Source organism: Dermatophagoides farinae, chromosome 2, assembly GCF_024713945.1.
Source record: "Dermatophagoides farinae isolate YC_2012a chromosome 2, ASM2471394v1, whole genome shotgun sequence".
Taxonomy (NCBI): Eukaryota; Metazoa; Arthropoda; class Arachnida; order Sarcoptiformes; family Pyroglyphidae; genus Dermatophagoides; species Dermatophagoides farinae.
Window position 1 is genome coordinate 88,762 of NC_134678.1, and position 25,003 is coordinate 113,764.

A 25,003-nucleotide genomic window follows, 5' to 3' on the forward strand; every position below is an offset into this window, starting at 1 on the left:
CAATATATTTTATTTATTCGGGATATATGTTGCCGTTGGATATTTATTTTTTGGTGGATCATTGGCAGTAGTAGCAATTTGGGATGCTTGCGTATGTGTCTGTGTCTGTGTGTGTGGTATGTAAGATCTTGGTTTCCCCTTTTGCTGTCGCCATCCCCATCGCTTGTCAAGATCTTTGCCGTAACCTACATTATTTTTATAGCTTCTTAACGGCCACACACAAATCGGACACCTGTTCATCATCTCGTCAAAGTTTACGATTACAATATATAGTAGTTTGTTTTTTTTTCAATTTGTTATTCATGTATGAAAATAAATGAATTATATTGATTGATGATTGATGATTGATTATGAAAATGTTCTCATCGTTTGGTCGATATTCACATGCAATTGTGGCCCGTGTTCCGGACAATTTTTGTGAAACACAATCTGGCCTTTTACAAGCAAGACAAGAACATGAACGTTTTACGAAACTATTACGTTCACTTGGTCTTGATGTTATCGAATTACCTGCCGATCCACAATTACCGCATAGTGTTTATGTTGAAGATACTGCCTTCACTGTCAATGGTACCGCATTGATTTGTCGTCCTGGTCATCCTTCCAGAATTAAAGAGGTAATCCATACCTGATTATTTGATTCTTTATGCTCTAATCTTGCACATTCATCCATTAAACCAGGTGGATACCATCCGATCAATCCTGAGTAAAGAGCTTAATCTGCCATTGATCGAGATAACCGATCCAAAAGCCAAACTAGATGGTGGCGATATCCTCTTTACAGGTAATCACTTTCAACAAGTTCAACAAACCAAATTGATATTAACCAAATGTCGAATTAGGCCGTGAAATATTTGTCGGTGTTTCACAACGAACCAATCTAAGTGGTGCTTTAGCCGTTGCATCTGCATTTCCCGAATTCTATGTAACACCAATCAATGTTCCACGTAAAGTTCTTCATCTGAAATCCTGTGTTTCAATGGCTGGTCCGGATATTCTTGCCGTTAGTTCCACAATGGAAGCTCAGGAAATACTACGGGTAAGCTAAATGATGAACAAAATTAATAAACAAAAAAAATTAAAAATATTTATTGCCACTAGCGTATTGCTTCCGAAGCTTCATTTCCATATACGACCATTACGGCCAATGATAATGAATCTGCCAACGTTCTCTACATTAATGGAACATTAAGTAAGCCAATTGATAAATCACGTATCACAAAATCATAAATTTCCACACCCTTTTAATCCATTATTATAGTTCATCGTTCCGAATTTCCACAAAGTGTAGCCATTTTTGAGAATAAAGTCGATTATAAACGTACGGAAACATCGGTATTTGAATTGTGTAAAAATCAAGGTACATTAAGTTCATTGTGCATATTGGTCAAGAAAAGTCGTCCACATCATACGGTTGTTTGAAAATTTATCACAACATCAAGTATTAATTATTAACATTCCACCACAAAATGTAATTGAAAAAAGTATTGAAAACATGATGACATGATATAACATTCATATTTTACAGAAAAAAAAACATTTGTTTATTTGATGAATTTTACAATTTTACAAGATTATATATAATATCATCATCATCATTTATCATTTATGGTATATTAATTATTAAAAAATGTTTGCATTTTGTTCCAATTAGTCCAGTTTTGTGTACGTGTGATATTAGTCATCTCATTTATTATGAATCAGTCATATCAGGTAATGTCCATATGATGGCCGATTTATCCGCACTTGTAGTGATGAATGAAAATTCATTGGGATGCCAACGACATTGAATCACTTTATCATCATGACTAGCAACATGTATACTTTGCAGTGGTTGTGTTAGATCACCTTGTAGATCGGTCAATGCAATGTGATTATCATAGCTACCAGTGAGTAGATAATAGGCTTTATTACTGAAACGTATCGTACGAATATCTGCAGTATGCGGATGAAATGTTTGTATAACTCTTCCACCTCGTATATCATACAGCATACAGGTAGAATCTTCATGACCCGATACCAATAGTTTGCCGGAGGGATCCACACAAACAGCAGCTACAGCACCACCAGGTTTATTTCTCGATATTGTTGGACATGTGACAAAATTGATACAGCTATTTGTTCTCAAATCCCAGAATCTTATCGTACGATCCTGTGAACCAGAAACAAACATAGCACCACCCCATGTATACATCGATAGAATTGGTCCTGAGTGGCCAGAAAGGCTTAAGAATGTAGTACCGGTTTCACAATCGGTAATGTAAACTTTGCAATCACCAGCGCCACCAGATAAAAGTAGACTTGATCCATTGGTTATATCATCCATGAAACATACATCTCGTACAGTTCCATCATGTGCATTTAGATTGATTTCATTCGTTGAAAATGTTGCCGTGTCCTGATTGAATGGCAATATTTTAACCGTTTTATCATTGGAACCAGTTGCCAATAGATTTCCCAGTTTATTCCATGCCAAACTGTGTGAAGTGAGAAAACCCGAAATTTAATAAACGAACAGAATTGCAACATAAAACACATTACTGACCAATAAATGGAGCCTTTATGATAGTTGGTTCGGGCGTATATTTCATCGGGCTCGATCAATTCATGTGAATTGCTAAAATTCAAATTGGAAAAAAACGAATCGTTATTAGTCATGAACAAGAAAAAACCATTGATAAACCTTTGATCTAATTGATTGCCATCTTTTTCGCTCTTTGATTGTAAGGATGGCTCATAATGAAAAATTCGTAACAATTTTGAATTGGATCCAATCGCATAATAATTGCCACTAGGATGAAATTCCCCGGTTCGTATGGCTTGTTGATCACGAATTTTGATTATTGGTATAAAATTTACATCTTGATTATCATCCTGTTGTTGTTGCTGTTGCTGAGAAGTTAAACTGGACATATCATACGATGAATCATGATGTAGTCGATGTTCCGAAGTACTGGACAAAATCGGTGATGTACGGATTCCATGCTGTGCATTTCGATGTGGAAAACAAACAAACAAACAAAAAACAAACAAAAAATCATCAATTAAACATTTGCCATATTAATATTCATTAAAAAATGGTTATTTTTGGCCCAAGCTTAATAAACAATAAAAAAAATGTTAGTCCAAGATTGATTGATTGAATAAATTCGAATGAAACAAAGATTAAGAGAGAGAAACCATGATTATTTTATGATTATGATCAATATGTCATCCAGTCATCCAGTCATCGTCATCATCCGAATGACATGGCATATTAATTGAGAAAAAAGAATGAATGAAAATTTAGATTCAGAACATGATTGGATTACTAGTAGATGGAATAATAAACTTGAAGGTTATCTTTGGCCATTATACATTTACGAGTTTTGCACAAACACACCTTTTTATCTGTTGAATGTTCCCTTGCGATTACCTGTATCAATGTGTGTGTGTGTGTAATGTATTTCAAGATTGCAATTTTTAAATGAAATTTTTATGTGAAAAATGTGATTATTGTAATAATAATTTAAGACTTTTTTCATTCTTCGATAATAGATCTGGATGTGAATTTCCTCACTGCACACAAACCAATAACAGCAATGTTGAAGAGAATGCAAAAAAAATCAAATGAAAACAAAACAAAAAAAAATTATGAAATAAAAATTTAATCCAAACTGTTGCTGGAAAAACAAAACAAAATCTGGTAGCACACACACACACACATGGACTGCAGATGTTTACGAGATTAACTTACAAACAATTTCGCTTCGGAAAGATTATCCGGATAGAATGATTTACAATTAAGATATTCATTCATACTTTCATCCGATTCATGGCCACCATCATCATCATCATCATCACTATTGTCATTATTGTGATTGCCATAATCAAATAATCGATGTTCACCTCTATTCTTTGTCGACGATGATAAAGTTGTTTTCGGTTGCTGTGTTGATTTCGATTTCAAATCATATTTATATGAATAAGGTTCATATTCTGGTTCAGAATCGGATGCAGCAGCATATGATACGCCTTTATTTGTTACGGTTGTTGTCGTTGTGGAATAACCACCACCAACACCACCAAAAGTGGATGGATAATTATTATTCAAATCATTATCATATGATCCATAACTTTTACCAGTACCATATCGATATTTATGGCCCAAATCACCATCATCATCAAACGTGGATTTATATTTTCGATTGCTATCCCCACCACTTTGATAACGATTACGTGATGATGATGAAGGTCGTGTGAGTGAATGAGTGTAACGGCCACCACCACCACCACTATGTCCACTTTTCATTGAACCAGAATCTTCTTCTATAAAACTGGCATCATGTGCACCAAGACTTTTATTCAGAGCATTAAAATAATCATCATCAATCTTTAAATTCGATGTCGAGGATGTTCGTGATAGTGAGGAAGTTGAACGATATGGTGACTTTGAACGGTATCGATTTGGAGTTGATAATGATGTGGAAAATTTATCAAAATTGGACCATCGATCACTACCAACACCGTATGAACGACTCATTTTGGTAAAAATAAAAACAAACAAATCACAATCAGAACAAAAAAACAACAATAAATTCAAATCCAACAATCAAATAGTGATGGCAAAAAAAGAAACAACAGTCAAACACCAGAACAACACGTTTGTTGAAATGGGAAAATTTTTTTCATCATCAATTTGGTTGTGAGAATTTATATACCATCGGAATGATGCAAATACTACACACACACACACAGGTTAAGAGAAAAATGACGCGCGCCAACAAAAAAAGTGAAACCCTGAAATGAAGCTTGAAGAACAGGTAAATGGAAAAGAAGCTAAACAAACCAAGTTCAAGTTATATTTGTGAAGCAGTAATTAAATTTTGTGTGTAGGTGACAACGAATGCAACGATGAAATGGAATAGAAAAATTTCGTTTCCAGGTATTCAATTGTAATAATGAAGTATTTAGATGAAACATGCTTATTTTTAGCCATCATCAAAGTATTCCAACAGTTGGACATTTGGACAAACATACAATACTTTGTTCGTTCACGCCTTGGACACACTTTGCAAGATCATAAAAAATTATCAATGCACACAAACCAAATGACTGCAAAAGTTTTATCCTTCTAAAGTGCCTAATTGACTTTCAACAAAGTAGTAGAGATGTCTTGTTGTTGGGCAAACATAATGCCAATAATCATTGATGATGAACAACATATTGAAGGAGAAAGTTTTTGGTAAATGAAAAAAAACAGTACACAAGCAACAATCGAGCGTGTTTTAGTGGGCAAAATAATGTTTGACAAACAAAAGACAAATGACAATTATTTTTAAATTTTTCAGCAATTAAGATTTGATGATTGCTATGAATACAAATGAAGCAATACCTTTTGCTGTCGTTGTTGATGTTGGTGAAACAATTTTTCCACATTAGACATTGTCATCATTATGATGAATGATGAATTTGAATAATTTAGAAAAACCAGAAATCAGAAACCAAAACAAACTCGATTTAGATAGAATCAAAATAAAATCCAGCTGTAAACATGAGGCACTCAGCCAAATAAATGTGTGTCATATGTGCAAAAAACAGTGAGGCATTTTTTCAAAGATTTTTCTCAGTGTGATTGATTGAACAAACAAAAAAAATGCGACAACCACAAAAGTGCATATGTGCATCGAGCATTATTATAGAGGAGAGATAATATCGCTAATGTCATCTAAAATACATCAAAACAACCATAATACACACTACACTGCTGTACATTACAAGAATAGAGGTTAATTTCCAATCAATTCAATGTAGAATAATTCTAATTTGAACGAAAAAATGGGTACACATTCATTCATTCAGTATCACCAGAAAATTCGAAACAAAACAAAACAGCCAAAAAATCAATGAAGTTTTCATCAAAAGCAAACCTGTACATTTTTTTTCTTTCGCTTTTGCCCACAAAAGGAAATCAACACGCAAGCCTCTGACTATTAGACATTAGCATCTCAATAACATCACACACACACACATCACACACACTTGTAATTTTTCTTTCATTTCATTTCATTGACATTCTTTTGGAAAAAAAACTCAAATAAAAAGGGGGTAATCGGAAAAGAAAAGGGGCAAACAATAATGAATGTTTGTTTTTAAATCAATGCCTACACGAATTTAGATTTTGAATCAAATTTCGTGAAAAAAATGCATGGTAGGTGGTTGTGTTTTGCTGACAAACACAGCAGAAAGCAATATATTGATTCTTATTGTTTGGGGGTTGTTTCATCGATATATTAAATTTACGTTTCAAATTTTCGTTCGTGAAGCACCAACGCTCGATAATGGATTGAATCCAATTCATCTGACAACACAATGCTAACCAAAAAAAAAGAGACAGGATATTAAAAAGGCCATTCATGGAGATTGTGAATTTTTCAAAAGAAAAAATTTTTAGGATTAAGATTTTTTTTTGGCTGAGAGAACAGGTTTTCAATATTCGTATATTTGATAAACAACAAACAAACCAGTTCAGGTTCAGTACCCTTTTCTCAAATGATAATTTTTTTGGTTTTAGGTTTTAAAAAAAACACACACACAAAAGAAAATCATTCTTCGAAAGAAAAGAAATAGCCAACACTTTCGATCATATTTGCAAAAAAAAAAATACAGAAATGACAGGTGGAAATTGGAAAATTTTTTGACCTTGATTCACAGTGAACATTATCCACAACAACAACAAATAAAATAAACATCAACATATTCAAAAAAAAAATTTCAATATGAAATGAAATGAAGGGACAAATTTTTTTGATAATTTTTGAAAATCAAAAAAATAAAAATAAACAAACACACATATCTATCCATTTAAATGACCTCGAAACAACCACCACCACAGAGAACTGTGATGCATTGATGATTTTTTCGATTGAATGAATTCAAGAAACATTTACGAAAAAAATGAAAACCGAATGGATTAAAATGGCAGCGTGGGTGATCTAAATTCCAATATCAAACGAAAAGCAATAGAATATAGTCATCATTCCAAGGCAATACTAAACTAACCAGCTAGCAAAGCCACAGCCAATATAATGGATTCAATGAGTGGACAATGTCATCAAATGTTGAATGATGATCATTAATAATGCTAATTAATCTGACCAAATACATGAATGAAAAAAAAGACTCACATGACATGAACGTAAGGATAAAGTGGATTGACTTAACAAACGACTCAGCGACGATGGTGATGATTGACAACTACGGTGGTGGTCAAATCTTCTGTTCATTAGATTTAAATTTAAATGTTCACGCATTGGACAAATACGAAAATGATGTATGAATGGTGACGGTGACGATGATGATGATGATGATGTCGAAATTGGTGAAATAGAAATCGGTGTCAACAATGCGGATGATGATGATGACAAACTATGATCATTATACATAGACATCTTTTGACTTTTGCTTCGAACCGATTGTGGATTGTGAATAGGACAAATCGGTCTTGATGTGGTGGTCCACATTTTTATCTTTATTTTTTAATCTCTTCGAATCAATCAATGATTAAAAATTGGCTCAAAGTCGAATTTAATGAACGAAAAATGGTTGTTTGATTTATTATGTTGAAAATCTAATCAAAACGATAAGAAAAATGATTCCAAACACACACCAACACACAAACACGATGAATGAGAATAGAATCTCGGCTTTTTATTCGTTAGCATAGCATGGTATGGTTGAACTAATCATCATTCATCAATTGATTTTCATTTTTTATTGTTATTATTATTATAACCAACCAACCAGTCAAGTAGAGAGAGAAAGAAACATCTCAATTCTGGCTTTTTTGTTATTGGAATATTGAATATATATGAATATATTGTTCATGGCCACAATAACAACAACAATAACAATTGTCTCATCTTCATTACACACACACATACAAATCACGATTGTCATTGTTATTCATATCAAAACGATTGTTCCGTATGTATGTATTTGGTAGGAAGGTAGGTCATCATCATCATAACATTTGTCATATGTTTGTGTATAAATCATTGTTACTGCTGCTGGTCAGACTTTTACTCATCATCATCATCATCATCATCATCATTGATGTTTCAAATGTCGTGCGTATCTCATATACAATAATAATAATAACAAGAATTGATTGTTCCATTGTTTTTTCTGTGTTTGTTTTCGTTTCAATCAATTTTGAAAGCAAAAAAATGAAAGTCTCTCTCTCTCTCTTGTTTGTCCATTCATTAAAGACCAAACATTCGAATCAATCAAACAAAATAATAAACCAATAATAGATTTCTATGCACGAAAATTCAAATATTTAAATTCATTCGCCCAAATCTTATCAATTTGATGATGAGAATCGTGATTCATCATCATCATCAATACAGACTACTGGTCTAACTGATTACCAACAACAACAACAAAAACAACAACAAAGAAAGAAACAATAAACGACTGTATGAAACGAGTCTGAATTCAAGCATTGATCATTGATTATTTCATTAAAGTGAATATAAATGCATGTGTGACCTACCTTTATATTATTATCATCCAAACATTTTTCGTTTGTAACCAGTTTCATTTGATTAGGGATAATGTTGCTGTTATTCATTGATGCGGGCTTGATGTTGATGTTGTTAATCGGATGTTTCTGATCCGATCTATGATGGTGATGGTTGTTGTTGTTGTTGTTGTTGCTGATATTAACAGTTGATATCGAATTTTCTCGATCAATTATCATTTCTTTTTGGCCTTTGGCGGTTATTGAATGTTTAGTCTCACTATTATTATTATTATTATTACGATCAACGATATTAACCATAGTTGTTGTTGTCGTCGATTTGTTGTTAGTCGATTGTGATCGTGCCAATTTATTCGATTCTTCTCTATATTTTTGTGCCAATGTCGATGTAGATGTTGCTGATGATGATGAATGTATGCCCGTATTTTTATTATTATTATTATAATGATGATGATGATGATGATGATGGCTACTTCGAATATCGGCGGCGGCACCTTCTTCGATTTTCGTTGTTGAATTCAATTTACTTTTTTGCCATATTTTTAGATATGAAGTAGCCATCAAGCCATCATGGTTATGATTATGATCATCATCATCATTATTATGATGACCTTTAACATTGATCGGATCAAACATATTGTTGTTGGTTGCTATTATTGATGATAAATCAACATCTTCGATCGGTGTTGCTTTTTCACTAATCGTTGCCATCACTTTGTTTGGATCATAGTAGCCATCATTATAATCATCATCATGTACGAGTGATTTATGTTGCTTCAATGTTTTGATCACAATGGTCGATGGTTTATTTCTTTTTTCATGTTGTTTATCTTGAAATAATCGATCAATCGATTGGATCATCGAATCTTTTTGCTGTTCAATTGAAATTTGTTGTTGTTGTTGTTGCTGCTGTTGCTTGGCAGATTTCAGATGAAACCCGGTGGCAGCCAATGTTGAACTAGTAAACTGGGCAATATCACAAACAGACATGGTCATCAAATCTTTGGTATTCGTATGATACATTAGACTAGCACTTAATGATTTTGACATTAAATCAGCGGCTTTGATCCGCGTATAAGGTACATCGATATGTGGAAATACTTTTGGTTTTATCGGTGTCGAAAGAATCATTTCAGACCATGATGCTACTAATGCTGGTTTCTCATGTTTCGCTATCGACCATTTACCAGCTTTGGATGAATTTGCATCAGCATTATCGAATGTTTTGGTTTCGTAATGATTTAGATATTTATCCATATAATCAATGGGCATTTTTTCAAGAATTTGATTCAAATTTAACCATTGGATTCCATCATTCATGATACCAGTGAATATATTCGGTTCGAATGTTGTCGCGGTTGTCTCAGATTTTTCTTGTTTTTCATGTTCAAGACGATTAGTTACAGTATTCAAACATATTTCATACAATAAACCTTTGAATATTAGATCCATTAGACGATCATTTTTAGCAATTCTTCGTACAGCTGATTTACACGTATCATCATCATCATTGTTTGTTTGCATGAATCGATCAACCAATGGTAAAATATCGTTGAAACATTTTAAACGCCAACTATTTGGATTCCAATTACGTAATTCATCATCATCATTTAGATTCGGTATGGTCAACAATGAACTTAGATGATTGTATTCATCACGATTTGGACAATATTTTTCCAATCGGTCTAAGCATTCGATTATATCTTGTACGGCAACTTCCACTGTTTGATATGGTGAACCGGCTTCCGATCGTATGCACAATAATTCAACATATTTATGTTTATAAATTAAGAAACGAAATGTTTGCGTCGAAAACGATTCGAATGATTCTAATGGTGAAACAAATTGTAACACATCATCCCATTGACCATCCAGTATGAGTTGTCTTAAGAAAATGAGATCATCATTGAAATCACAATTATAAACACCGGTTTCACGTTCCAAACTTAATTGTGATATACATAGTTCACGATTTGATAAAAACTCAATGATCAAACGAATGGTATCCTCTTCGCGAACACATAGCTTTTCCGGATTCGTCGTCGTCGTCGTCATTGATCAAGTCAGCGAATATTACATTTTCGCCTTCAATATGCTGATAGACACGACGAATACAACACACTGAATGATTATTCAATCAACATAAATTCATGGCCAAGCATTGGATTTGCATGTGGATGAAGAATAACCGCAACAATAAACAAAAGAATAATACAATTATATAAAACCGGGGCCATTCAAAAAGTAGAGGAAATTTTTTTTGTTGGTAAAACCCGGATCGATCGATGGGTGTTGGTGCTCAATACCCGCAAATACGGTTTTCAGCTCACTGGATTAATCATCAATCATTTGTTCGTATCTTTTCAGACAGTAATCATTTTTTTAATTAAAAATCGTTTAATCAATTAAAAAAAATTAAATACAGATTCCAAATGCAAAATAAGAAAATTGTAGTATCAGTATCAGTATGTGTGTTGTCGGTTGATTGGTTGCGTTATGGATAAGTGTGGACTCTTGTAATTTGGTTTTTTTCAATGTTTAAAAATCTTTATTTTTTAGAAACAAAAATTACAAAATTTAATGTTCATCATGAATGTGAAATGCAAAAATGGAGAAATGTGTATGTGTGTTAATTTGTAACTATAAATGAATCATCATAAATCTTATGCAAGCCCCTTTTGTAGTAAATCTTTGTGTTATCATTGTGTAACAGGGCGCATATTTGTGACATATTCTCTTAGAGGAAAAAGAAAGAAAATTAAAAAAATAAATTAAAAGCCAATCAAATGTATGCGTGTGGGTGTGAAATAGAAATGGTTGTAGAAATAGAAAAGCACAGAGAAATTTACAAAAAAAAATCAATCAGATAAAAAAATGTATTAAAAATGCGACAAAAAAAATGGAATGCCAATGGCAAAATGACGTGTGTGTGTGTGTATGTTGTATTCGATGATTGTTTGATTGGTGAGTGTAAATGGTCTCGAAATTGTACTAAAAAAAATCAGAGCGAAAATTACGAAATTTGGGTTCAATGTTGTTTGGCTTTGGAAATTATTTCGTCAATTAACCAAATTCTTTTTTGAAGATGAAAATGAAGAATTTTTTTTTGTTATTGTATTTTGGTTGACTGTGTATGTGTTATTGTTTCAAAAGAGAAAAAAAAGATGAAAAAACGATAGACAAGATGCCATTTGTAAATTATTCTGAAGCAGCCACTTCGGTTTTCGGTGCTTCACCACCATTTGGTGCAGCTGCATCTTGTTTATTAGCATCAGCAGCAGCAGGTTCAGCTGTAGTTTCTTTAGCAGCACCATCTTCAGCTTTATCTTTAGCATCACCAGCTTCCTTGGCCGTTTCTCCAGTTTTTTCTTTGGTAGATTCTTTTTTCTTATCTTTTTTTTCTTTTTTCTCTTTCTTCTTTTTGTCGTCCTACAGAAACAATGGCGAATCATTATTAATAATGAATAATGAATGACACTTATTCTGGATAATAATAATAATAAATACCTTTTTCTTTTTCGATTCTTCATCATCGGCTTTTGGTTCGGCCTGATCAGCTGGTACTTCTTTCTTAGGAAGATGAGTATTTAATTCTAATGAAGAACACATTTCTTCCCAATCGGGCCAATAAGTTGTTTTGAAACGATCAACCAAAGCGATCAGATTCGATGCTTCAGTTTCAATCCATCCTTTCATTTGATCGAATGGTACATAGTAAAATTGTGCCAAATGTGCGAATGCAACACAGTCAAGCTAATAATGATTTTTGTGATGAATGACAACATATTTAAAGAATGAGTCGACCTTTAATACATCAATCAAAATAACTACATACCAAGTGTGGTTCTTTGCCAAAGAAGTAGTCTTTGCTTCCAAGAAGATTACTCAATGCTTTGAGATCTTCTTTAGCCGATTCTTGAATCTCTTCCAATGTGAAACGTCCACGGCCCAAGCCTAGCGAATCACTGAGATGCTATTTCCAATAATAAAATGAATTAGTTTCTCTCCTCCATCACCACAATAACAACACAACACTTACCTTTTTGAAACCAAGTTTGAAAACAAAATTCAAGATTGAATTCGGGAAACGTGAATTGAATGTTCGTTTGATATCAAGTTGAGCGCTTTCAAGAAATTCCCGTGGATTATTGTAACGCCACCAACGTACAATCCTGTTATGAAAATGACCAAAACAAAAACCAAATTTATAATATTCATATTCATATTTGTTATTCAATTCAGTGTTGTCTCTATATATAAAAAACAAACAAAGCCTACACCTTTCTATCCATCCATCGTCAAATAAACATGATTAGAATTGATCATGATTTAAATTTTCTTTGGGCGCCTGTACATCATTGATGCGTCATGTAGATTTAAATTTTCTAGGCACAATTTGTTTTGGGAGTGGTTCATTTCTATATCACAGTTTTCGCATGCTCCTACATTTACACACACACACATATCACTATCATCATAGATGTAACCATATCTATCCAAAAAAACCACACATAGTTCAATATAATAAATTAACTGACCCGCCTACGCGACATATGGGATGCAAATACAATGAATAAATGAAAAAATTCAATCTTAATCCTCAGTTTAGATTAAAATTAACCTGAATGATTTAGTGGACAGGATTAAGCGAAGCTTTTTCAATTAAAAATTGAAATAGAAAAGGTATGTGGGGCTAATAGAAAAAAACAAGACTCACCATCCGGTATGATTATTCAACATTGAAATGAATGCATGGCTAGTTGTTTTCTGCTCTTCAGTTAGACCGAAATCTAATTCTTTATCAAAATATTTTGATAATTCTTTGATAATTGTATCCGAATCTTCGATTTCTTTGCCATTCAATTCCACAAATGGTAAATGACCTTTCTTGGATTTGAAACGAAGTTTGTGATCAACGTTCTATAGGAGTAAGAGTAAAGAGAAATGCATAATTGTTTTGTAATCATCATCATTTCATCATAACTTACTTCATAACGAATGCCGGACATACGAAGCCAATTCTCCACTTTTAAACAACAAGCCGACAATGATGGAATAGTTGTTGATCGTGTAAATTGATACAAATAGACGACATCCTTTTCGAAATCTTTTTTATGTGCTGTTATAGCCGGTTTAAGAGTCTCAGTTTTCTTTGTTGGTGATGCTGGTGTTGAATTGTTTTCATTCGTACTTTCTTTTACATCCGATTTCTTCGACTCAACTGTTTCGTTCATCGTTTCTTCTTTTGGTGTTCCTTGTGTTTCCACTTTAGTTTCGTTTTCAGTAGTTGTCATTTTCACGGTTTTTGATATATCGTTGTGTATACTAGTAGAAACAAAATGATTTAATCCAGAAGAAAAAAAAACTTATCTGTAGATTTTACTTGAAAAATAAAAAGAAAAAAATAAATGAATCAATGACAATTGACAAAAAGTTGTTGAACTTTTCACGACAATATATTTGTCAAAAAACTTATCAGAGCACTGATAACGTGTTAAACACACACACACGCACACACAAACAAACAAGAGGCAAAAATATATTTGGATTTGGATAAAAATAAGAAAGTGATGATAACGATAATGATCGATCAAACACACACGAGCCTTACCGACAAATAGAAAACACACAAAAAACCGATAACAATGGAATCAATTGAATGGATGATGATGATGAAAGGGCAGAAAAATGGATGGATAATAGATCTAGGTAAACTTTTATGCCGATGATCTTATTTGGATGTTGAAAGATTTTCGAAATTGAATAATCTTTAGACAAGATAACACACACACACACGTAAGCGCGAAATAAGAAATGAGAATTTAGAAAAAACGACGATGATAATGATGATGGCTATGCTCTTTTGGTCGTTGTTCTTTTTCAATTGACAAAGGCTACATTCAAATCCTAGTGTGTGTGTGTGAACCATCATCAAACATTGCTACTGCTTGCTGTTGATGGTTTGGGTTAAGCGGAGGGAGGTTGTGATTAACAACGCAATGCGGTATTATATTCTAGCAGCATTGAATATGAAGGGAAAAAAATTGCTTCAAGTTCGAAAAATTTTTTTCCCCATTTTTCCTCTACTACACACAATAATGATGAAACAGACATACTGTACTAGTAGTATTTTTACTGGCTATGGCCATTACCACCACAAATAACGACCGTCGTCATCATCATCAAAATGGCGGCAATATTATTATTCGGGTATTATATTCGAAACTAATGAAAATGCGAATTATGTGTGTGTGTGTATGAGGAAAAAGGAAAAACCAACCAGACAACTACTGCTTTCATTTCATTTGAAATGGTATCCCATTGGATATTGTGGTGGCCATATGGGCGAGGTACACACATATCGAATCGTGTTGACAGAGAATGTGCAAAAATGGGAGTCAAAAAAAAATCACCAAATAGCCGTGCACGCCGTGATCATGATCGTAGATTCTACGAACTTTTGTTTGTATCTTGCAACCATGCGAGTTTTGGATTATTCTATTTAACACACAATTAAAGAGCAAAAATAAATATCGAAAACTTACCCAGGAATTAAAAACGTGATTTTTAGATAAAAAATTTCATAATTTTCAGGATAATTATTTTGACAACACAATTGTAAGATCACAAAACCCTTCAAATAAATAAAACATACACACACACACAACACGTATTTGAAGCTTGTTAATCAATCAATTTGGTTAATGAAAAACTTGGCCGGAAATTAATAAAAAAATAAATGAAGGAAACCCCGGCGCGTTGATTAGCTGATATATCAATTATACGATGTGTGTGTCAAATTGATGAACAAAAAAAAAACAAATAGCCCAAACGAGGCAAACAAATGCACAGTAACTCATGTAAATTAACAAATCAGATAATAATAAAACACAAACGGCCGTAAATAAGCCGAAATTTATTTTTTGTTTTCAAAAAGAAATCTTTGTTTAAAAAAATCGATCAAATCAAATCGAAAAGACGAACCAAATGAAACGACAGAGAAACAACGACTGATGACAGCCAAGCAGTTTACCAATGCTTTTCTCTTGCTTCACACTCTTATATTCTTTCTCTCTCACTATATGTGCACAATTGCTCACCCTCTCTGTCACACTCGCTTACTCATGGTTTTTCGGTTTTTCTCTTTTTGTATCCATCTCTCTCTCTATCTGACAAATATTCAATGGTCTTTTTTTTCACATTTTGGTTGGTTGTTTAGTATCGTTCGCTGTGTTATTTATTGTTATTGGTAGTGGTTGGTTATTATATGGACCAACATCATCATCATTATCAATCCATAAGGCTAATAATAATTTTTGTTGTTGGCAGGCGTAGGCTACCTCTCTCTTTCTTGGTGTTCGATGATGGTCGTGTCATATATGACATATAATAATAATGTGTCATTTCGTATTCATCGATAACAGCGCCACCACCAAATTGGGTGTATCATTTTTGTTTCGAACAAGTGTCCCATGTAGATCTTTATCGCAAGATTTGAATTTTGAAATTTTTTTTTCGATAAGGTATATATTATGTACGATACTTGGGTGGGGCATTGCGGTAAAAAAAATACGGCAATATATTAGATTGCAATCGTTAGATTACAACCAGAAAAAAAATATTTGTGTTGCAAAAAACAAATGATGAAATCAGAATCGATCCTGAATCATCATCTATTTTTAAAAATCAATTATCCATCCCTATCATAGACTTTGATGTCCATTTGTTTCATCCATTCATTCATTCATTCGAATCATCGTTTATATCGCCCAGCACTTGATGATTCACCCATCCGAAATTTGAAACGTGAATTTAACTGATTCTTTTTTGAATGAATAAATTTCAATTTTTTTCCTGATGTCATCCAACCATGAAAGAAAAAATTTCACTTGAAATTACTTTTTTTCATGTTCAAAAGTTAAGTGGATATCATGAGCAAAGCAAATCTGAATAATGACAGCATATATGAGGCAAAGATCACACTCTGATATCGATCGATTGAACCAACGATCGAATAGTCAGAACAATAAAAAAAAGCACGCGCCCATTATACAACTAAACTAAACAATATTGTTCAATTATTTGATGAGCACATTGCACTCTCTCTAACAGTCCATTGTCTATTACATAATGGAATACAACACACACTCACCGGAGGAATATATTTGAAAATCTCTATCTATCTCTATCTCTATTTGATTTGATTTCCGTTACCGTATCCTTCTCATTATCCTCTCTCTCTCTCTCTCTCTCTCTCTCTCTCTCTTCATCCACCACCTCCACACACTACGATCTACTCGTCCACCACACCATACGCTATATGCATGAATGTATGTATCTGGGAGGTATCTGGTTTGTTGCACTCGATTCAATGATGATGATTGTGTGTCCCCAAATAGGATAAAGTCAGTCAAATGAGCAAATATTCACAACCCTGGTTAATAAAAAATGAATGCTCGTTTTTTGAATCCGGAGAATCCTGCGAAAAAAAATTTGAAAACTTTAAAAATGAAATCCATCTGTGTTCAGGGATTAATATTACACATTGCCAAAATCGGTGTATAAACACAGGAAAAATGTTTATGTAGTGAAAAACATTTTTTCATATGAAAACATCACTCCAAGTCAGGCGTATCCATAGCACGTTTCCGGCTAACCGTATGATGATGAGTCACCCAAATACAAACTCAAATTATCGATGATGATTAGTTTGCAATTAAATTAATTTGATTGGTTTAAAATTTAATGATCATCAATACCACAGCCAGTTTTTCGATCGCTCCCTATTTCTTTTTTTCGGATTTATATTCATTCACATATGAATCTTGTTTGTTTGTTTGCTTGTTATATTAATGTGATGCATCATTGATCAACAACAAGATTTTTTTGCTCTTTTTTCTACAAGAAAAAAAGTATTATTGAAAAATGAAAGATTCGAATGTCAAACTTGTTGACTCTGAAATTAAGACGCATCATCATGATCCTCATATAGAGATTTAGAAAAGGGGAACCTCTTGATGATGATGTTATGTTATGGTGGTTGATTTCCATTTTCAGTGATGGTTGTGTGGCGATAATTTTTTTTGTTGTTGATTATTTTGGTTGTTGTTGTTGTTGTTGTTTTTCACATTAGTTCGTTTGCAATAACAGTAGCTTATGTGGAGACTATATGGATTTTTGATAAACATGTACTGCTGAGAATGGGAGAGGGAGAGAACATCAACATTTTTATTTGGTGATCTGGATCGTGTCCACGGTGTCCAATTCCAGATAATGATCACAATCATTGGCAATACAGACAAACTAATCGTACATTCGTATTTCGGGATTGATATTTCATCCAAACTAAACCAAAAGAAAACGAATCGAATCAATGATGATGATGATCAACAAATTGTTCGCTTTTTTATGTTGCATGATGTTTACACACACACACACACACACAAACTGCAAACAAAAAACTCAACCAACATGATTCGATAATGTTTGTTCGTTTGAGGGCAATGGCAATTCGTGCAGTGATCATAAAGATGATCGATATCGATATATATTTATTTATTGATACTTTCTTGCAAATCAAATCTCAAGTGTAATACTAACAGATTTGGAAATTTTTTCGTCTCCATTTGGTCAAATTCCTTTCACCATGGCCATCATCAACAACATGATGATGATTGTGACATTGACAAATAAACAACAAACATTTTTCTCTTTTTGGTAGAAAGACAAAAATTATTCACACACACACACACACACATATTTTCCAACTATGTTGTCAGCAGCAACGGAAATCATCAATGAGAATAGAATCAAGTTAATAAGAAAAATAAAAGAAAAACACACAAAAACAGAGGGCAAAATGCAAACTTAAATCATCATAATTAGGTTTTTTGTTTAAAATCAGCATAATTAGATCACAATTGACATTTCATTGTTTTCGATGTGTGTGTGTGACAATATTTTAAAACGATCAACTAGTTTAGTTTTTTTTCTCGGTAGAAAAAAAAATCTCATCATAGACAAGTAAAATAGATTGATTGATGTAACAAGTTTCTGTTTTCTTTGCCACTCAACTGTTATTATTAAAGGGTTGCACTAATTTTTTATTATTATGACGCTTCTATCTAGGTCAAATCCCATCACATCATATCGTGTTCTAGATAAAACAGTGCTGGTTTCTTGAAATTTTTATTTTTACGAGGAAAAAAATTCAACTAACCAAAATGAAAAGGAAAAGAGGCTGATTTGACCACATAACAATAACAATTTGACCATTTTAGGGCCAAAATGTTTACATACTAATGATATAGATATTTTGTTCAGTGTTTGTCGTCATTTGATGATGACATAATCTCATCATAGCCAATAAAATGAAATATAAAGACTTGTCTTGAATTGACAGTTTCTTTTCTTAAATAAAAAAAAGCAGTGTGTATGTGTGTGTGTGTGTTTTGTCAACAACGACATCAAGTGTATATTTTACGTTGGATGTCGTGTGATTTTTAACACCACCACAACAACACACACGTCTTACGACATACACACACCACAAACATAAATAAAATTTCCATTTGTGGCATCATTGTAAACAACCATTACCATTATCATTATCATCAACAATAACAACAAAGTGATGTGATGTTTTTTGTTGAATGAATCCAACGAAAATAGACAAAAAAAATTCATAGCATATCTAATGTGCTAGTGTGATCTGTGATCTATGATTTTGTCAATTGATCACACACGGTAAACTTGTGTTCTGTATAGCTACTGTTCTGGTCGAAACGAGAAAAGGGTTAATAACAAAGAATATTGATTATATTTGGTTTATCGATCCGAAGCCATAAATATGTTGAGATGATGATTATTACAACATTGGCAAACATAATAAAAGACATGACATTTTTACACAATAACAATCTCCATTTACAATTGTTTGGAGTCGATACAATTACAAATAATGGCCAAAATGAGATGGATGCAATCACATCACATTCATCACTATGATGATGATGATGATGGCCAAAAACCTTGCAGAGTAGAAAAAATTAATTTAAAGTCGTCGATTGCGCGGGGGTGTTTATTAATTCCGATTTCTGTTTCTTCTTTTTCTTTGATAAACTTGTGTGTAGGTGTCTAGTGATTGTTGCTAATAATCATAAATTCTTGAAAACATTTCTAATCGATCAATCAATCTGTCTCATCGATTACTTAATGATCAATAAATTGATTGTCGCCTGTGATTGAGATCAGAACCGGCAACAATCCGAGAAAAAAATCGATATTTAGTTTCGCCTAACACAAAACACCACTCGATCAAAGATCAATATTTATTCACACACACACACACATCATTTGGTAAACACACACCTGAACTTCCTTGATTCATGATCACAAGATGACAATCATCATATCATCATCACCAACATTGTCACATACAAAGCGAGAGAAAAAGAAAAAAAAGAAAAAAAATGTCAACATCAATCAATAACACAACAACAACAGCATTCTATAGCAGATCTAGATTTCCAGTTGAGATAACACCCTATAAAGAAAATGAGGAAAAAAATCTTTGCCGGATATCGAAAAATATTTGGTTGATATGGTGCATCGATGAAATTTTTGGCTGATTAATAATCAATCAAACAAACAAAAATGTGAATTATTGATTGATTGATTAACCGGTTGCTATTTATTGTTTTTATATTCCATATCCGTTGTTTACCATTAAATATGATCCCTATCAGTAACGTTTTTTAAATAATCGGAAATAAGTACTTCATCCATCTGTAATCATCAGTGAATTTCAGTCATTTTCCGAATTTTCAAACTAAAAAAAAAATAAAATAAAATAAAACGGCAAAAACCAGGAAAGAGAGAAAAAAACATACATACAACAAACTACCGGATATACCAACTTGTCTTTGTTGTTGATGATGATGAGTTTTGATTAGATTCAATTGGTTTTCTCTCTCTCTCTCTTGTTCATCATGCACACACACACACACACACACCGAAAAACCAAGCCCAATTGAACAACATTAGAAAAAAAAGTCGATGAATGAATAAATGATCAATTTACAAAATCACTCACAAATGTTCCATGACACAGATTCAATAAATCAAGCGAACCAAATGCGTGATTAGCATCATTTATTATGGAAATAAATCATTCATTCATTCATTCATTCTCGATTCCTATTTTCAAAGATACAGGGAAAAAATTCGAAAAAATTCAAATAAAAAAAAAATTTCCAACAAGGGAAAAAAAAGATTCAGATTAATTTCATTTATTCATTTATTATTGGTGATAACCAATAATCAATATTTATAGACGGTGTTTATTTTTTTCCGAAATTTGATCTTTTTGATGATTTTTGGCCATTTCAAACTCACTTCACACACATATACACAAATGGCTATTATTATTATCTTTTGTTTTGATAATGATAATGTTGATGGTGATTAGAAAGAATGAAATTTTTTTTTCTACTTTTTTTCAATCATTCATCATCATCACCATTAAGATGATTAAAAGTTTAAGAAGCAAATTATTATTACCAATAAACAAACAAACAGAGAACAGAGAACAGAGACAGCAAAAGTAACGACGCATCAGTCATAATTTTGAATTTCAATTTATGACCTATGAATCAATCAATAGATTGAATTGGTGGAAAAAATCAAACTTACAGAAAGCATTTAAAAAGTCTTTGAAACAAAAATCAATATCGATTGTTTTAAAAATTGTTTTCACACATCTAAATTATTGATTTGTTTGTTGGTTTTTATAAAAAACACACACACACACACACACATCTCAGTTGATCTAATTAATTTTTTGCTCATCTTTAATCTTTATAATTATAGTCAATACTCAATCATTGATCATCATTGATGATGGCCAGATTGTTGATTTGGTTATTATTTCTGCCATTGATATCATTTGAATCATGTAAGCATTTTCTGTGTTATTGATTGATTGATTGATTTAGTTTAATTCACCATTTTTAGGTTCATCACAAGCATGTGGTGATAATTTTTTCGATTGTGGCAATGGACATTGTTTGGCTAAATTTTTCGTATGTGATGGTGATAATGATTGTTCGAATTACAAGGATGAATTATACTGTAATTCATCGGAAAATAAAACCAGTGATGATGATCAACATCGACATTTACCATGTCCATTGAATGAATTTGCTTGTAATGATGCTGTTAATAATTGTGTACCACAACGATGGGTTTGTGACGGCCAAAGTGAATGTTCAAATAATGCTGATGAAGCAAATTGTTCTAAATCATCGATCGATTGTCTTGGTGATTTCCAATGTGGTTCATTAGAATGCATCCCACCGAAATGGCGTTGTGATGGTGTCAATGATTGTTTGGATCATTCAGATGAACAAAATTGCACCACCATAAATGATGCTGATAATGATTTGATATGCGATAAATTACATGATCGTTATCGATGCCAATCCAATGGTTTATGTATCGATTATAGTCGTGTCTGTGATGGACAACGTGATTGCCCCAATGGTGATGATGAACAGCAAAATTGTCATGCCGAAAAATGTCACAACAAGAAATGTTCGCATATCTGTCTAATTGATGAACATAGTAAACAAGCATTGTGTTCATGTCCACCTGGCTATGAATTAATCGACGGCCATTATTGTCGTGATTATGATGAATGTATGCAACAAAAACAACATAATCTTTGTAGCCATAAATGCATCAATTTAGTTGGCAGTTATCGTTGTGAATGTTTTGGTGGCTACCATCTTATTGATAATCGTACTTGTGTCGTAGATACCGAATCGGGCAGTAGAATTTCACCTGTACTTTATTTTTCCACTGGTAACGATATACATGGCTATGATACACGAAGGAAGATTATTTTTCCTGTTCTCACATTGAATGATTACGATCCAACAACGATTATTGCTTTGGACTTATCCATTGCTGATGGTAAACTTTATTATTCCATTTTTCATAATGAATCTTTATTTTCATCCATTTATGAGATACCTATCGATGGCCAAATACAAGAATATCCCGTTGCAAATCAGAAGAAAAAGTTATTATTGCATGACATTAAAAGTCAAATCGAAGGCATATCAATCGATTGGTTGGCCAAACATATTTATATGACTGAAGCTAATCGTGAAAGAATCGTCGTTTGCCATACCGAATCATTGATCTGTACGACTTTGATTGAAAATCTACCATCACCACGTGGAATAGTTGCTGTACGTTCACGATATCGACTGTATTGGACACAATGGCATGATAATAATGGTGGTATCTATGAATCACGATTGGATGGTAGTCAAGTCACAAAACTATTCACTGATGTTGCATGGCCCAATGATATCGTTTATGAATCGGAAACAAATCGTCTATATTGGTGTGATGGCAAAACTGGTTCAATTGAATATTATGATTTTGATATTGAAATGCGTCGTGTAGTGCACGAAGATTTTATCCGCCAACCATATTCAATGATCGTATTCGAAGACACACTGTATTGGACTGATTGGATTGCGAAAAAACTTTTTGCTTGCCAAAAGATTCGTTGTCATGAACAGGTGAATATCTTCACACCAACCATCAGTAAACGACGTGGCCTTTACGGTCTGACCATGTATCATCCATTACGACAACAACAACAAACCACGAAATCTGAAATGATCGATCCGTGTGTTCGTCATCATCATCGTAATCCTTGTTCACATCTTTGTCTAAGTCGTACGAATGAAACATTCACCTGTCTTTGTCCTGATCACATGTACCTGTCTAATGATCATCGAACATGTTTAAGTCGATCAGATGATTTTCTCATCATAAGTACCGGTTATCGTTTATATAAATTTTATCCTGATTCCGCATCCACCGAACCATTTGAAATGATTACAATGACACCAATGTTTTTAATCAGCGATTTAGCATACAATCATGAACGTTACGAATTCTATCTATATGACCGCCTCAAAGATCGGATTGTTGTGGCCAAAATGCAACCAGATCTTGTCTACCGGACGATTGTTGATGAAGATATCGCCAATGTATTTGGATTAACCTACGAGATTAATAGTGATAATCTTTATTGGGTCGATATGATCAAAGGAACGATGGAAGCGGTCAACATTCAAAAAGGTTATCGTGCCATTCTCAATGATAAGCTAGAACAACCCGTTTCGATGGCCATCAACGCATTGACTAAAACCATTTTCGTTGGTCTTAAATCAAAGAGTGCCCAGATATTGATGCTGACTATGGATGGTCAAGTCAAACGAAGCCTGTTACGATCGAAACAAGGTTTTCCATTCGCTCTGGTAGCTTATCCATTCGAAAATGAATTGATCTGGGGTGATCCGGTGTTTGAAAAAATTGATTTTATTCATCTTGATCATAGCCGCTATGAACATCATGGACCGGAAAAATTGGTAGAGAAACATGTCGGTACTGTACAATCAATGGCCATTCTTAATGACACCTTGTTTTGGACAAATGGTGATACACCACGTTTATATTGGACCAATCTCACTTCAGCAATGAAAATGATTGAATCGAAAAAAGTACCACATTCCAATCTGGATAATGATGTTCTCAAAATTGTTTCTGGTTTCAAACATATACCAATCTATGATTATTGTCGTACGAATAATTCATGTCACCATATTTGTCTCATCGGTGCCAATGGTCCTGTTTGTCGATGCAACATTGGTTTCGAAAGCCAAGATAATGGCCATACTTGTGTACGAAAAATTCATTCGCTCGATACCAAGATTACGAGACCAATTGTTCATGCTATCAATCTTGAAGATATTTTCGATTTTTTCCTTAACAAACAAAAAGATCAAATGTTTGACACTTGGATCAATGTTGATGCCAATACCACGGTGGCCAACACGACCACAGATATTGATCAAAATGAAGAAAATCAAACGACAAAATCCGACAGCCAATCATCATCATTACCACAGACCAATGATCAATCAAATGAATCGTCAAATTTTTTCAAACGAAATTCCATTTATCTTTGGTTTATCGCCGTTTGTATGCTTGGTGTTTCTCTTTTGCTTTGTGTTAAATTGTAAGTATGATTTCCATACTAAAATTCTCTAACTAATGATTTCTTTTCAGAAACTTATTACCGATTGCAAGAATGAATTCCATAACCGATCTAGCCTGTCGTCGTCGTCGTCATCGAGAAACGGCCACTGATAATAATGTGGATGAAGAAAATGGCAATAAAAATATTCGAACTGGCCAGGTTCGTTTCTTTTCCAATCCAAACTACCAGATGGGTCAATATGGCCAACTAAAGAACAACAACAATAATTTGGATAATGATCTATTGATATCTTGATCTGATGATAATTTCAAACCCTTTTTTCTATTTTTATCATTGTTATAAATATAAATAAATATATGAACATTATTTGCAAAATAAAGTTTTTATTAAAATAA

The 25,003-nt window shown here is 33.1% G+C and overlaps 5 protein-coding genes across 5 annotated transcripts; 2 read left to right on the plus strand and 3 right to left on the minus strand.

Annotated features, from left to right (window-relative positions):
• Nucleotides 1-2: 2 nt before the first annotated feature.
• Nucleotides 3-1,651, plus strand: LOC124499618 (N(G),N(G)-dimethylarginine dimethylaminohydrolase 1). Its single transcript, XM_047063558.2, has 5 exons — nucleotides 3-617; nucleotides 682-784; nucleotides 843-1,039; nucleotides 1,102-1,192; nucleotides 1,262-1,651. The coding sequence occupies exons 1-5, from the start codon at nucleotides 351-353 to the stop codon at nucleotides 1,420-1,422; spliced, it is 819 nt and encodes a 272-aa protein (XP_046919514.1). The 5' UTR covers nucleotides 3-350; the 3' UTR covers nucleotides 1,423-1,651.
• LOC124499579 (WD repeat-containing protein 47) lies at nucleotides 1,521-10,701 on the minus strand. Its single transcript, XM_047063508.2, has 4 exons — nucleotides 8,537-10,701; nucleotides 2,684-2,985; nucleotides 2,546-2,617; nucleotides 1,521-2,477 (listed from the first exon to the last, which is right to left on the minus strand). The coding sequence occupies exons 1-4, from the start codon at nucleotides 10,577-10,579 to the stop codon at nucleotides 1,694-1,696; spliced, it is 3,201 nt and encodes a 1,066-aa protein (XP_046919464.2). The 5' UTR covers nucleotides 10,580-10,701; the 3' UTR covers nucleotides 1,521-1,693.
• Nucleotides 3,454-4,812, minus strand: LOC124499620 (uncharacterized). Its single transcript, XM_047063561.2, has 2 exons — nucleotides 3,737-4,812; nucleotides 3,454-3,558 (listed from the first exon to the last, which is right to left on the minus strand). The coding sequence occupies exons 1-2, from the start codon at nucleotides 4,520-4,522 to the stop codon at nucleotides 3,556-3,558; spliced, it is 789 nt and encodes a 262-aa protein (XP_046919517.2). The 5' UTR covers nucleotides 4,523-4,812; the 3' UTR covers nucleotides 3,454-3,555.
• A 183-nt stretch (nucleotides 10,702-10,884) lies between the features above and the next one.
• Nucleotides 10,885-15,562, minus strand: fax (failed axon connections). The gene is made up of 7 exons (XM_047063548.2): nucleotides 15,070-15,562; nucleotides 13,513-13,906; nucleotides 13,242-13,444; nucleotides 12,564-12,696; nucleotides 12,360-12,497; nucleotides 12,032-12,277; nucleotides 10,885-11,953 (listed from the first exon to the last, which is right to left on the minus strand). The coding sequence occupies exons 2-7, from the start codon at nucleotides 13,816-13,818 to the stop codon at nucleotides 11,723-11,725; spliced, it is 1,257 nt and encodes a 418-aa protein (XP_046919504.1). The 5' UTR covers nucleotides 13,819-13,906; nucleotides 15,070-15,562; the 3' UTR covers nucleotides 10,885-11,722.
• Nucleotides 15,563-21,065: 5,503 nt separating this feature from the next.
• On the plus strand, nucleotides 21,066-24,987 carry LOC124499578 (vitellogenin receptor Yl). Its single transcript, XM_047063507.2, has 3 exons — nucleotides 21,066-21,479; nucleotides 21,539-24,626; nucleotides 24,677-24,987. Exons 1-3 carry the CDS (start codon nucleotides 21,422-21,424, stop codon nucleotides 24,900-24,902), a joined length of 3,372 nt encoding a protein of 1,123 aa, XP_046919463.1. The 5' UTR covers nucleotides 21,066-21,421; the 3' UTR covers nucleotides 24,903-24,987.
• Nucleotides 24,988-25,003: the final 16 nt, after the last annotated feature.

What these genes read in the sequence shown, in the direction of transcription:
- LOC124499620 (XM_047063561.2), bottom strand. Translation starts at nt 4,522, where the DNA reads ATGAGTCGTTCATACGGTGTTGGTAGTGATCGATGGTCCAATTTTGAT.
- LOC124499618 (XM_047063558.2), top strand. Translation starts at nt 351, where the DNA reads ATGAAAATGTTCTCATCGTTTGGTCGATATTCACATGCAATTGTGGCC. An exon ending in ATCCTTCCAGAATTAAAGAG is followed by an intron (nt 618 to 681) that starts GTAATCCATACC and finishes CCATTAAACCAG; the next exon opens with GTGGATACCATCCGATCAAT. An exon ending in TGGCGATATCCTCTTTACAG is followed by an intron (nt 785 to 842) that starts GTAATCACTTTC and finishes ATGTCGAATTAG; the next exon opens with GCCGTGAAATATTTGTCGGT.
- LOC124499578 (XM_047063507.2), top strand. Translation starts at nt 21,422, where the DNA reads ATGATGGCCAGATTGTTGATTTGGTTATTATTTCTGCCATTGATATCA. An exon ending in ATTGATATCATTTGAATCAT is followed by an intron (nt 21,480 to 21,538) that starts GTAAGCATTTTC and finishes CACCATTTTTAG; the next exon opens with GTTCATCACAAGCATGTGGT. An exon ending in CTTTTGCTTTGTGTTAAATT is followed by an intron (nt 24,627 to 24,676) that starts GTAAGTATGATT and finishes ATTTCTTTTCAG; the next exon opens with AAACTTATTACCGATTGCAA.
- LOC124499579 (XM_047063508.2), bottom strand. Translation starts at nt 10,579, where the DNA reads ATGACGACGACGACGACGAATCCGGAAAAGCTATGTGTTCGCGAAGAG. An exon ending in GGCAATCAATTAGATCAAAG is followed by an intron (nt 2,618 to 2,683) that starts GTTTATCAATGG and finishes TTTGAATTTTAG; the next exon opens with CAATTCACATGAATTGATCG. An exon ending in CATAAAGGCTCCATTTATTG is followed by an intron (nt 2,478 to 2,545) that starts GTCAGTAATGTG and finishes CACTTCACACAG; the next exon opens with TTTGGCATGGAATAAACTGG.
- fax (XM_047063548.2), bottom strand. Translation starts at nt 13,818, where the DNA reads ATGACAACTACTGAAAACGAAACTAAAGTGGAAACACAAGGAACACCA. An exon ending in TTGAATAATCATACCGGATG is followed by an intron (nt 12,697 to 13,241) that starts GTGAGTCTTGTT and finishes TTTTCATAACAG; the next exon opens with GATTGTACGTTGGTGGCGTT. An exon ending in AAGAATCGAAAAAGAAAAAG is followed by an intron (nt 11,954 to 12,031) that starts GTATTTATTATT and finishes TTGTTTCTGTAG; the next exon opens with GACGACAAAAAGAAGAAAGA.